This window comes from Ursus arctos, unplaced genomic scaffold (assembly GCF_023065955.2).
Source record: "Ursus arctos isolate Adak ecotype North America unplaced genomic scaffold, UrsArc2.0 scaffold_17, whole genome shotgun sequence".
Classification (NCBI taxonomy): domain Eukaryota; kingdom Metazoa; phylum Chordata; class Mammalia; order Carnivora; family Ursidae; genus Ursus; species Ursus arctos.
Genome location: NW_026622841.1, coordinates 55,005,205 through 55,019,923, shown reverse-complemented (window position 1 = coordinate 55,019,923; position 14,719 = coordinate 55,005,205). Strand labels below are relative to the sequence as shown.

At 37.7% G+C, this 14,719-nt stretch overlaps 1 protein-coding gene across 6 annotated transcripts in view; it reads right to left on the bottom strand.

Moving 5' to 3' along the window:
- Positions 1–14,719, bottom strand: part of PTPRM (protein tyrosine phosphatase receptor type M) — a 742,830-nt gene that overhangs the window by 267,204 nt on the left and 460,907 nt on the right. For all 6 annotated transcript variants that reach the window (XM_044382848.3, XM_026496000.4, XM_048218445.2 and 3 more), the window contains 2 exons: positions 9,757–9,958; positions 6,689–6,791 (listed from right to left, as the gene is read on the bottom strand). In XM_044382848.3, coding sequence (XP_044238783.1) covers positions 6,689–6,791; positions 9,757–9,958 — 305 coding nt within the window. The remainder of the gene's footprint in view (positions 1–6,688; positions 6,792–9,756; positions 9,959–14,719) is intronic.

The following is a 14,719-nucleotide window of genomic DNA, read 5'->3' as shown; positions in this document are numbered from 1 at the left end:
TTTCTAATTTAGAGCAAAGCACTGTTTAGATATGGAAATTTTACATTGTCTTACAACAGGTTAATTTAAAATTATATTACTTTAAATTTATACTACAGGATCTCTGGATCTTGAGGTAAACTCTGCATTGTGAGGTTTTGCATGATAGTTTTTCCTTTCTCAGGACAATATTGTCATTCTAACAAGAAAATAAAATAAAGTCATAAACTTTTGGGGAAAAAGTAAAAAAAGTATTTGCAAATCACTATTTTACTGGTTCCTCTGACCCAACATCAAATTCTTGGACAAAACTGTTCTGATTAAAAAGATAATTTTTAGAATCTAGGGAATAAGTTTTAACATAATCACAATGATTAAATGACCATAAAATGGTACTTGAATCACAAGTGTACATACAGATTTTTTTAAGAAATGGGAAGAATCAGATTCTTCAGCAGTGAATAGAACATTAGACTTCACTGAGCTGAGTTCTGTGTCTCACTGACTCCCCACTGGTGTCAGATTATGAATTTCACTTTCAGAATGGTTATAAGCAGAAGATGGGTTTCCTTTTGTTCTATGGTTAAGTTTATTCAGTAGAGATGGCCATAACCAAAATTAGCTAATGATTCAGGAGACAACAGGGAAACATCTAACCTTTTTAAAGAACTGTACTACAGAATTCGGGGCAGGGAAGGGTTCATTACCTATTTATAATATCAATTCCTGAAAAACTTGCAAATGCAGAAATAAATAGGCAGCCAGATGTAATAAAATTTCAAAATGTAGTAGAGATGCCAGAATTTATTAGAATGCTATTACGTATGATTTTATTGATAGAGACACTTATTAAATCCTTAATTTATTTTTCACACAAAACTAGGACTTTTTTGTGATATCAGATTTATTTTATTATTTTTTTTCCAAAATTGATTTTTTAAAATTTTTCTTTAGTTTAAAGCATTTTATTTTATTTTTTTATATAATAATTTTTTATTATATTATGTTAGTCACCATACAGTACATCCCTAGTTTTTGATGTAAAGTTCCATGATTCATTATTTGCGTATAACACCCAGTGCACCATGCAATATGTGCCCTCCTTAATACCCATCACCAGCCCATCCCATTCCCCCACCCCCTCCCCTCTGACGCCCTCAGTTTGTTTCCCAGAGTCCATAGTCTCTCATGGTTCATTCCCCCTTCTATTTACCCCATTAGGTTAAAAAAAAATGAGACAAGGAAAAGTGAGAGGGACCAGAGTTAGCCCTATGAAAAACAACAACACAAACCACCTACTGACATGGTTTGAAAGGCTGCCCTAAGAAGAAACACTTATACAGCAGTTAGTAGGTATGAAGTACAGTGTGGAGTGATTTAAAAAAAACAAACAAACTACCTCTTTTAACCCTCACAAGAACCTCATAATGTTGATTTGCATATAGGCTCCTTGCATGAAGCAGAAGAGAACAGGATGTCCAAGCCGGTGGTGTTCACGGAGTGAAAATGCCTTTCCTTGGATTTACTGATGGTAGACAATGAAATGCATGGCCACTGCCTTAAAAGAACTTTTAAAAAATTAATATCTGGTCCATACTTCCTAATATAAAACTTCCTAAACCATAATTAATTATATGTCAACAAGTGTAATTTCTCCAGGAAACTTCTTAAAACAAAATGCATGATTATCTCCTATCATTCATTAATAATAATGATCTCTTTCCTTGCTTTTACTGTTAAAAGATCTGTTTCACTGTCCCATCTGAGGTGGCAGTTTTCACAGACTCCCTGACATTCTCCTGCTGAATCCCTTTAATAAAAAACTTCTGTGTGATAACCAGCTGGGAACATGATTGTGAGCTGATGCCCCCGAAAGAACAAATCCCGTTTTCCATACAGCTCCAGGATCAAATCAAACATGTTTAGGAAGTATAACAAATATTCTTAAGATAAATACAATTGCTTTACTGACTATTCATCCTCCATGGCATGAAAGCCTGTCCTTCACCTTGGTCTAAGAACACAGCATAGAATTTTCAAAGGACAAAAAGCTCAGTTATGAGAAAAAAATAGCATCCTTTAATACATTTTTAATTTTCTATCTGATTTGTTACAAAAGATTTGTTAAGTAGTTTGGGTAAATCAGGACATACTAGAAGTGAACAATGAGGCTTTAAGGCCCGTACACTTTTTGCTGGCTACCTGCTTAAGGCAAAGCAGCATCAGGGGAAAGTGACAAAGAGTAGTAAATGAAAACATCACACATTTGTCAAGTCTACCACGGTAATGAATTCAAGGTGAAATCTATTTAATAAAAACCTGAAAATATTACATAAAAATAAATAAATTCTTCTTTTATACATGAAACTGAAGTTTTTATATGGTACAAGTCTTTTTTTTTTTTAAATCAAAAGTGTTTTGGATGAATAAAACATTTATGCCTGCCTCTTACTAACAGAAAATATTCCCTGTCTCCTTTGAAATCTTACCTAGCAGGACACGCGCTTTAAAAAAAATAAGGCAAAGTATTTCTTCCACCCCTTCCTTATGGCCTCATCTCTTCCCCATTCATAATGTAGTGAAGTTCCTATTTGCTTTAAAATTGCAGCCCTGATTCTCAGCAACTGTAACAATTTGCAAATAACTGCTGAGGAAGTGTTCATTGCGAAGACAACCATAGTATAAGAAGTTACCAATGACAGTAAAAGCAGAGCATTAAAATAATTAGGACTACCCTTGTTAGAAGAACAAGGTGGCTGCCATCCATTAAAAGTGTACTCGCACGTTTAGGCAGCAGCTTGAATGTTTTGGTTGCTGCTGTGATTGTTGCCCACCTCCCATCCCCATGGACAGGCAACTTATTATATGTTTTCCCCACTCAGTAGTTTCTCCTGAATGAATGAATCAAAGAATGAGTACTTAAAATGGTAATTTTCTAACATTTTGCTGAAATGAATATCAGCATGTTTAATTAACATATTCAAGCACTGAGTTTTAATTAAGAAGACATATAGCTCCAAAACATTTATGAATAAACTGAAACAACAATGCCTAAAGAACAAAAATGAGAGTCATTTGAAAACACCATCACCTAGGGTGCAACAACCTGACGGAGCCTCATGCTGTAGACCACAAGAACGTGTAAGACATCATTAATGAGAGACACTGCTCACGGAGTGTGCATCACAAGAGTAAAACCACGGAGCGAATTTTTGTTAGTGCAAGAAAAGCACGTGGTTTGTGTAAAACTCATTCTTTATTTAGAGCTGCTATTTTACTGGCAAATTACAAGGATTTTCTCTGTTGGCTTGTGTCTGTGTGTAATGAACAGTAGAGAGAAGAGAGAGAAATGAGGGGACTCTAAATGAGTAAAAGAAAATTAAGCTTTCCCCTGTCTTATTAAAGAAAAAAAAACTGAATCCATGAACAGACATTAAAATTCTGTCCTAGGTGCTAGTTTACTAGCTAGAATGATGGAATTTGTGTTCTTCCTGGCCATCTCAGGATTTAAATAATTTTATGTGACAGAGCTGATGTGTTGATCAATAAAAAGACAGCAATTGTTTACGCTGAGAGTTTAGTACAACTTTAAGAATCCGCATTAAGCAAGCTGAGTGTTTGTAATGGACTCAATGCAGAACCACCTTACTTAGTGAAGAGCATAAATGAAGTGGGACTGAATTTTTAACACCAATGATTATGGATTAAAGAAAAATCAAATCAACTGAAAGAATTGGCTTTGGAAATCACACAATGACAGTATTTTTGAGCATATAATACCGTGCAAAATCCAGGAAAGCAAACAGATGTTCGCTTCCATTTCCCTCCTTCTTCAAGTATTTATCTTATCATTTGGGAAAAGCCTTCTTGTATTGCAGTTTGATTACATGTGCATTTTGCAAATTTCCAGATGTGTTCAAATGTTTTAATCTACATTATGGCTTTATATTTTAGGTCCCCATGATTCCCTAATCAGAGTTCTTATTTCTCTAAACATTAAATGAAATTGAAAATTTTCATATACCTCATTTAGTTTGAGAGTATTATGGACATTTTTTCCAAACTAGTCTTTCTAGATATATTGGTCTTGCATCTACTCAATAGATAATCAGTCCCATTATGTTGTGCTGTAATACCAAAACCCTTGAAAAGAACATTCACTTTTCTGTAAAAAAAAAAAAAAAAACCACAAAAAACCAAAACTAAAACTAAAAACCAAAAAAAAACCCCAAACCCAACAACAACAAAAAACACAACTTTTTAACAGGTGGGGTCAAGACAATTTCCATTCGCAAATGTGTGCCGATAATATTTACCCATTTAAGATAAGTATCCTTCCAGTTAAGGTGATATCTGTAGTGGGTTTGCCTGTAATGCTTCTGAATAGTGTCCCATAAGAACTGATCTTGATTTTTGAGTAGATTTAGATGATGAGCATGGATAGTACATTTATGAATTTCAAGATGCTAATATTGCAGAAGAAGGTATAAGAAAGACAATGAAAAGCAATCTTGGAAAATTCAAGGAATGTTCAGCCAATAACAAGACGATATTTAATCAAAGCGGAGCGATGGTGAGCATGGAAATAAGGCATCATGATAGTTGTGAAGGACGGCGCGCTAACATAAACTGAAATGTTTGAGTTGGAGACCGGCCTTCAAGAAATGATGTGAAACATGGTGAAGCTGTGTATTTTGAACACTCTGACAAGCATCTGAATGTGTATTTTTTAAGAATAAAAAGCCTGAGGATATCTACAATTAACTACCTGGTAAGGCTTCAGTTTCCAAAAACAACAAGAAAGGTATAAGAGAAAGCAACAGCATAATACCTTAGAAAGGCATGTTTAAGAAAATATGAATAGTAGTTTGGAATGCAAGAGGCACTTTAAAAAAGTAAGGAAAGGAGAACTGGGGAGGGGGCTGGTATAGATGGCGCAAAGGAATATTATTTGAAAACTCAGACTTGGAAAGATCTATACAGAGACGTGCATGAAAATCCGACTGGAAGTGTTTGAAGGAAAGAGGCGGTGAGAGCAGAAAATGAAAAGGAGTTCATGTGAGAACAGAGTAGAATAGGGAGTAACTGGCTGTTTTGGAGAAATGGTTAGGATTTCAGATCCCTTCCGTTTGGAGGCCTTGAAGGTGAGTGGCCTGTATGCTTTCATTTTTTCGTGATGCTCCTGCGGGAGGACACGGACTTCCGTCCTAACAGCCCACACTGCGGAGTCCAGGCAACTCTTAAATTGGTCACACGAAAATGATGCTTCCGAGGCCATGGTCAGAGCATCAGTTTTCATTTAATGATACTTCAACTTTCTGGAGTGAAAAAAGTCTGCCCCATGGTCACAGATACACTCGGATCCTGACCAGTCATTTAATGAGTGTGTGTCCTGGGTCATCTGGATTAGGGCAACCTTGTGGCCCTGCACACACGTCAATGCAAAGGGCCTAGGTAGTGTCAGTGGCTACATTTTTCTAGCAGTAATACTATCTTAAATTTGGAATAGAGCTTTGGCATATTTCATAGTGTTCCCACAGACTGCGCTGATGAATGGCAGTCTTAAATCCCTGGCATGAAAATCCCTTCCTACTATGTCAAGTCAACAGAGTGAACTAGAAATTGTCTCATAAACTTTTCTAGATTTTTCAAATAAAAATTTCTGTGATCCCACCCTAAGCAGACTTTACTATCAACGAATGCTGTTCTGTTTTTACTGCTAACTCTGTGAAATGAAGCTTGTACATATCTTATCATGTAGAAAGAAGTCCAACTGATTGCTCTATGATCCCATATTGAAAACATGATCACATAAAGCCAGGTTTGAAAAGGTTAATGAAATAAAATTCTACACAAGGAGTATGGAAACAAACCCTATATAGCCTTAAATGGGAATGTTAAATGTTTCTTTGGGGTACGCTATTCAAAATAATTGGTTATTTTGAAGGGAATCTATTCTGATAGCACAGAATGTCTAAATCCCTCTGAAACAAGTAGAAATTTCATTTATATAGATTAATGAGCCTATGACAAGTTCATACTCAAGAGTTATTCAGGCATTCTTTTGCTCCTTCCTAGGAAGAATAAATTTATTTTATTCATTCACTGTAAAAGTTACACTTTGTAATTTCTTAGCTATATAAATCATTATGGAATGAGAAATGGGGCCTACATGTTGGTGATAAACTTAAATATGTTAGAATAAAGACTTCACAATGCTCTTTCCAATCATCTGTTTCTTTTAAAAAAAATAAATATACACCACATATTCAACAGAGAAATTAGCCAATTTCCCAAAAGTTAACTGACTTAAAACCCCAGGTAAACAAACAAGCAAAAAACCAAAGGTCCTTTTAAAGAACAGAGCTCAGGATAAAAATGCCATCTGCCCTTGGGTAACTAAACTTCAGCAAGCAATTACTTTTTAGAACTAAAGCCACCTCTCAACAGACTAAGGCTTTTGTTCCTTATCTTCAAAGAACAACCCACTTGCATCAGAATCAAACTCTGTACATAATACTTGATCACCTCACATCAAAGCACTTTCCCTTTCCTGAGTCAGTTCTTTTAATTAGAGCTAATAAAGATACGGGTTTACATGCTGACTGATGTTTGTAGCGGATCCCTAGAAAACACAGTCAAGAAATTCATCCGTTTGATGTTAGTGTCTATCTCTCTGGAGCCAGCCCAGCCCTCCTCTGCTCAGTACCTGACAGGTGCGCCTCGGCTGTGTGCTGGTTTCAGCATGACTGTCACCGTATTGTCCGTTTGATTCAAAGGGGTCTCGAGCTCATAAGCCGGCATGGAAGGTGCTGGGGGAAAAAACGTGTGAGATGGGAAACTCATTATTTCTGGTCGATCTTTTCAGTTTTCCTCCTAGTTGTGTTTGCAAAGAACATTAAGAACACGGTGCACTTACACTGCAGCTATGAAGCCACCATGGGCAGCCTCCATTTACATACCCTACACGGAATATCAGGACCCGCTGCTAAAACCAGTATATGTCGACGTCTTTGATCTTTACATTGGGAGAGAGTATGAGGGGGCTTGTGAGATGTTAGTCACATTCTGTCTCTTGATCTGCATCCTTGCTAAGTGGCTGTAGCTTAGCTTGAGAACATACATCAAGCTGGGTACTTATAATTTGTGTACTTATCGGTAGGTATGCTTTTGTTGAAAAATAACTTTAAATGCATATTGAAGAAATCATCACTAGGATCATGAAACTGAACATTCTAGCTCTCCCAGCAAAGTCAAGATGCAAGACTCTGTGTGTGCCACAGATCCATCCAGGGACCTGAAGAAAACTGTAGAAGCCAGAGAGGCTTGTTGAGATTAGTGACCACTAAGTGGGCTCCTGGGAGAGCAGGAAGGTGGAAAAGATATGGGAACTGGAGTAAGGAAGGCTTGGGTTTGACTTTCTGTTGCTTTGTTTTAATCAGCAAAAGAGCTTAGGCCCATGAATTATCTCTGGACCTTCAGTTTACTCTTCTTTCAAAATAGGAGAAATTACCCTCTAGAGTTATTATGGGAACTCAAAGAGATAATCAAGACAGCCAGGCAAATATAATTCTACAAATGTTAGTTCTTTTCCTCCACCTCTAGCGAATCCTATTTCCAAGTCCATTTCCTGGCATTCTTTGTTTTCTGGATTGTTCAGTCTTATCATGAGAAGATAATGATATTTGTTATTTTGTCATCACCATGGACTACAGAGATGACTTCATGAAGCTGCGATGTGGGTGGGCACACGGTCTTTTTAAGACCCACAGGTGCAGGTGCCTGATGAGAACGCTAGTGATCATTTTTTTTTACAAGTATAGTTTTTTAAATCTCTTACATATAAAAAGCTTTTATGTAAAAGACATGGGTTATATCTCATTTCCATTTATTGGATTTTCTCAGCATTAAAAATTAACTCCAATTCTATTAAAAATTAACTCCGATTCATAACACAGAATTACATTTTGTATAGAGAATAGTTCTTTATCTGAGGTCCATGAAAGTAGAAAATTGGGGCCCATAAACTGTAATTTTCTTTGAACTATAAAAATCAAATAGTTACTCTTGATGAGTCTGTGCAGGCTAACTAAAATGTCAACTGCCTTTGTTTTGGATAGAACTGTATGAACTTGGTGAGCTAACAGTGGTCAGACTCACATCAACCAGAATTTTTAGATAACAGAAATGGTAAAAATGAATTATTTTTTCTAAAAGAACATTCTCTTTAAGGTAATACTCCTTGAAATATGGTTTCCATAGGGGAAAATTACCAAAACAAAGGAGGCTTGGAGATACACATATTGGCACACATTTCCGCTTCAGTCTCCATCCTAAGTTCAAGCACCAGATTAGATCATCTTAATTACATCCAGGTATTAATGCACTTGATCAAGATCAGAGAGGGTGTGCATGGAAAATTACAACTAGATGCCAGATTTTCTGATTCCAAGTCTAGTAGTCTCTAGAGATGTACAACCTATACTATTTTCCTAACCTCCCAAGGACGTCTTTCTCTTCTTCCAACTCTCCATATTGTTATTACCTAATGCTTCCTATGAAATACCAAGTGCATACTGAACTTTAAGTTGAGTTTGTGCTCACAAATAAAATCTTACATGATGAAAAATTTCCCCTTAAGTTATCATTGCTTAAAAACAAAATTCCAAACCTCCCTCCCTCAAAAGCTAATTGAGTGCTTATAGTACTTTTTTTTTTATTTTTTTAGATTTTATTTATTTATTTGAGAGATAGAGCACACAAGCAGGGGGAGGGGCAGAGGGAGAGGGTGTAGCAGACTTCCCACTGAGCAGGGAGCCCAACATGGGGCTCGATCCCAGGACCCTCGAATCATGACCTGAGCTGAAGGCAGATGCTTAACCCACTGAGCCACCCACGCACCCCTATAGTACTCTTGTTGTAAGCACTTCCCTGCCTCTGATTCTACGCAAAAAGTTTCCAAAAACTAGAAATGAGGGACAATAGATATGAAAATAAGGCTAAATATGATTTAGCTAACGCTGATTGATTAAAAGAGTTATTTCCCTCACCTGCCTCCTGCTTATCTTCCCCCAACCAAAACAGGCAAGGCCAAAACTCAAATACTTCCCCAAAGGGAAAAAAAAAATGGAAAGAGGAAATGTCCATGGAATTTTGTTTATTGCTGTTATATAACCCCACAGCAGATGGCAACTCCATTTCCTCTAGTCTGAAGCACAAAGACATTTTCTGCACAGTCGCACATGCCCAGAAATACTTCTCAAATTATGTCTTTGGTTGGATAGCATAATTGAGTCTCTACCAGCAAAAAGCTGGAGGCTGTAAGTGCCTGGTACCACCCTTCTGTCATCGCAGAGGACATGCAACCACTAATGGGGAAGGTCCCAAGGAAGGCTGATCCTTCTGGAAGCAGACTCCATATAATGCTGTCTTTCTGCTGAGCACTCAGTTGTTCATGGCTCATTGCAGAGATCTTTTGCTGCTCTGTAACTTGTACTGTGAAGGGGGTAGGAGCACACAGACCAGAACCCTCACTCATGCTCAGGTCCTCCAATGCAAACTGACACAACATGGCTACTTCCTACCGCAGGGGATCCTGAATTATTAAGTATTTGCAGTATCTCATTCAATTCCATGAGTCTGATTTTCATACATGCCAAAGCGTTAATCTGAATACAATGTGTCAGTCGGGGTGAGCTTTGTATCCTTGACAATGGGGATAAAAAAAGACAAAAACACTACCTCTGATAAAAGACATAACTCACAAAGGTATAATACCTGATATTTTGGTGGTGAACTGATTCGTTGCTGGGGGTCCAAACCCCTTAGCTGTGCTAGCTCGAATGGTGAAGGAGTACGTGGTCCCTGGATACAGCCCAAAGAACAGAAAATGGGTTTCATTCCCCAGTTTTGAAACTCTTCCACTTTGATTGGATAAGTCAATTTCGGGGTCAAAGGAACTGACTGCTTTGTAGGTGATCTGCAAGAGAATAAGAATGCGATAAAATATCTGGAGCAGATGTACTGGGATCACATCTTTATCCAATAAACCCCTGTGATGTATTCACTGTCAGATGCTTTACGATAAGCTCCTCTACTCACTTAGACTCTTCAAATCCTGGATCCGGTGAAGGGGCGCAGGAATTGAGCCAAAACTGCTATGAGTTATTACTTTTAGAGACAGAGGAACTGAAAGCCAGTAGATTAGAACATAAAGGATGAGTTCAGGTTTAAGCTAATACCTTGAAGTTGTTTGCTTTCAAAATGTCACTTTGGAAAACTACATTACAGTTGGCTTAAAACAACATCACAAGATGTACAACTAGCTCAAACAGATAAGGACCGTCCAAGGTAAGGCCTCATCTCTCATCCAGGGGCCAGTATGATTCTGCACTGAATAGGATTATTGTCTATTGGAAACAAGGGCACTTTTAAATGTTTTCATCAATGTGGGCAAAGATATCTGCTCTCACAATAAATCCTAGACACGTGTCAGGAGCTCTTGATGGTATGACCGTGGTGCTCATGAAGGGTCATATTCACTTCTTTTCTTCAGAGCAACGCTGTGAATAGAACTTCCTGTCGTGATGGAAATGTTCTACTCTGAGCTCTCCACTATGGTAGCCACCAGCCACGCGTGGCGACAGAGCACTTGAAATGGGGCTAGTGAGACTGAGGACCCGAGCATTTAATTTAATTTAATTTAATTTAATTTAATTTTCATTAACAAAAATTTAAATGTAAATCACCGTGCATGACTAGGAGCTGCCATGTCAGGGAGTGCCACTCTAGAAGGCTCTCGATGTTTGCCACATAACAGGTGTTCAAAGCACATTGGACGCGTCTGGAATGTGTGAAAATAAATATACCATAGGTGTCTTGAAATGTGCCCTTTCAAATGATTTTTAAAGAATTTCACCGTAAGTAGTTCATCAACTATTCACGAACACGCATTTTAGTGGTGATTACTAACTTCTACTGGTTGTAACGACATAATTTTTAAATGTGGCATATTCAAAAGTTTTAAATTGCAAAACTGAGCACTTTTCTTGCTTTTAAATAGGTAAACTTACTTATAATTTATGTGCATGAACACTAACACTGTTATTATACGAAGTGATAATTGACATTCTTTCTTCTTATATTTATACCATGTCATTATAATTAGGGAGACCTCTCTGAAAGAATATTTAGATTGAATCATCTACGCTTTGGCAAGAAAATGTTTGCTGTATGTATTAATCACTACGGTGCATGCCACTCTCAGAGTTAGGCAGCGTATCTGTTGTTAACCCTCTAGCCGATTTCCCTCACAAGGTTACTCTTTGTCGAGAGACAAGACAGTGTCTCCCACCAGCTGCTCTGGGAGGGACTTGGGCATCGTCGCCACTATGTGCTTAGTTGCTTACTTAAGTCTTCATTCTGACACATCTAGAGAAAAGGGTAGTTCACTAGATCCAAGCTGTGATGGCGTATTTGCTCCCCAAAGTTTATTCATCCATCCATCCATCCACCCATCCATCCATCCATCCATCCACCCATCCACCCATCCATCCATCCATCCATCCATCCATCCATCCATCCATCCATCCATCCATTCACCCATTTGAAACACATTCACTGCATGCCTCCAATGAATGAAGCACTTGCTTTTAGGACTGTTACTTCTAGTAGAGAAGGCACAGTATCTTTTATACCTCTGTCTTCTCCCAGTCCCTTTACACACACACACACACACACACACACACACACACACTCATATTCTCTCTTTCTCTCTCTATATATACACACACATATATATATATATATATATATATATATATGTATATATTTCTCTCTCTCTATATATAGTTTTTACTTAAATTCCAGTTAGTGAACATAACAGTGTAATATGAGTTTCAGGTGTACAATTGAGTGATTCAACACTTCCATACGTCACCCAGTGTTCATGATGACAGTGCACTCTTTAATTCCCATCAGCTATTTAACCCATCCCCCTACCTTCCTCCCTTCTGGTAACCATCAGTTTGTTCTCTATAGTTAAGAGTCTCTTTTTTGGTTTGCCTCTTTCTCTGTTTATATATATATATTTTTTCCTTTTTTTTTTTTCTCTTTTTGTTCCCAAAGCTTGTTGATGGGTTACTCTCATGACCAGGAGCCTGGAGTTTACTTACTAGGCGATCAAGAGCCATATAAAGTCAGTGAGGTACAATGAAAATACTTGGACCATGTATATCCCTCTGTATTTGATAAACTTCTAGAAACAGACTTGATACACAATGCTTAAATTTTGATAGGTTCCCCCAAATTGCCTATGTAAGAGATGCAAAATGTATGTTCCCATCAATAGCCTATGCACACGTGCATTTCCCCACATCGCTGTTTAACACTTGATATGATACAAACTTAACTTTTCGTAGCACTTGCTTTATTTCATTTTTGAATCATTAGTAAGGTAGGATAGGTATCTTTTCATGTGCAAATGCTACTTGGATTTTTTTTTTTCTGTGAGTTGCCTCCTCTTATTCTTTGTCCAGTTAGATTTCTAATGGAATGTTTTGTCCATTTCTTAGCAATCTGTATCAAGTCTGTTTACAGTGGCCAAAAGCCCATCCACTGTTATTAATTTTGAAAATAATTTCCTCAAGTCTTCTGTCTGTATTTAGGCTTTCCTAGTGCTATCTTTTGTTGTTCAGAAGTTTAAACTCTTAAATAAGTAAATCTGTCAATCTTTTAGTAAGATACATTAAAGAAATATCTTCCTTATTTTTCTTTCTTTTTTTTTTTTTTAAAGATTTTATTTATTTATTTGGCAGAGAGACAGCCAGCGAGAGAGGGAACACAAGCAGGGGGAGTGGGAGAGGAAGAAGCAGGCTCATAGCAGAGGAGCCTGACGTGGGGCTCGATCCCATAACGCCGGGATCACGCCCTGAGCCGAAGGCAGATGCTTAACCGCTGTGCCACCCAAGCGCCCCATATCTTCCTTATTTTTCATATAGTGTTCTGGTAGTTTAACTTTTGTGTTTAGAACGTGAATCCATTTGTTATTTTTTTTCTTGTATGATGTGAGGCAGGTGTCATATATGGCACATTATTCTTGTAAAAATGCTGGGTTTGCTAATATTTATTAAATTTTATTGATCTCTATTCATAAATGAACTTGTACTATAATTTCTACCTTGTAAAATTTTGGAAGGGCATACATCCAGTTGTTACCTCTGAAAAATGAAATTGGGAGGCAAGGATATTATTTTGACTACTTCTGTACTTAAAACATTCTTTCAGAGAGCACTATTACATTTCTAATTCAATAAAATAAAAATTTTGATTGCTGTTGAGGAAGGCTGTATCTATCAGTCTAGGTTTTAGGCCGATGACTCTGATGAAAATAAAGGGCTGACGGAGAGGTAAGGGACAGGAAGGCCCAGAGCCTGAACAAAGGTGGGGAGAAAGGAAAGGCTAGTTCAAGAAGGCTGAAGATGGTGGTTAGGGGAATGAAAAGCAGAGGCAAAGACTGACACCAGGAGAATGCTTTAATGCTGCCAACTGCCATGACTCCCGGCAGAGAATGAGGACGTCAGCATTGTCCAGTCACTGATGGTGTGGTGTATTTCCTAAGACGTAAAGAGAACCTGAAAATAACCCGAAGCCACAGCATATCCATTGACAGCATCTACAGCATTCAACCTGTTTCCTCTTCTCTCCTGCAAAAACTATGACAATTTACCTCGCCTTCCAGTTTGTACCTATAGTCAAATGTGTTTCTATTCTAGAACATACTGTCCGTAAGATTCCTGCTTTTTTTGAGGGGGCAACTATTCTATTTCCTTAGCATGACGTCAGTACCCAGAGACTGTGGTCCTCCGGAGGGGACCGAGTCTGTTTCAACATCGGTCCTTGGCTCTAGGAGGAAGCTGTGCCTATCACTGACTCTGGCACAGGCTGGACATGGCATACCGTACATCATAGCTGAAGAAGAGCTCCCTCCTGAGACCTATTTAGAGAACAGAAATCCCCTCTCCTACTTCTGGAAAATACGGGGGAAAGAGAGAGAAAGATTTGGTGGCCAGAAAACGTGTATTTAATCACTGAAGCCTGATGCACACATTTGACATTTTCCCTTTGGTACCTAGAAAAATAAACCAACTTATTCCACTTACCTAGATCTGATTTTTAAAACCCTGATTTACCACATATTCAGGTATCCCCATTATAACAACATTTAGATCAGGGTTCAACAGGGAGACCCTGGCCACTGAATTCAGAGAGATTAATGGATTCTTCTTTTGAATTATTATCCCTATTGTTTTCATGCTAAAGTTACTTATTACACAAAGGCGCATATTCAATGGCATCAAGAAGAGTGAAACTGGCTATTATTTTCTGTCTGTCTAGATATCAACATGTGGCTTTTAGGACAGATGGACTTATTTCTTGGAACTTAACATTGGTTCTTTTCTAGTAAAATATTTTTAGGTAGGCATCTTTAAAACTGAGCCCAGAAAATGGTCTTGGGCCCAACAATATTAACTACAAATTCTGATCACTGAGAAAAAATCTGAACTTGTTTGATTATAACACTTAGCTCTTTAAAAGCTGAGCCACAGATTTTCATAACACCGAATTCTTTCACAATGAAGCAGCCCAATGAACAGCATCAATAACTTAACATGAAAATCAACTTTTTCTTTTATCTTTTCTCTTACTTTGTTTAGCTTTCAATTAAAAACATTATTTTTTG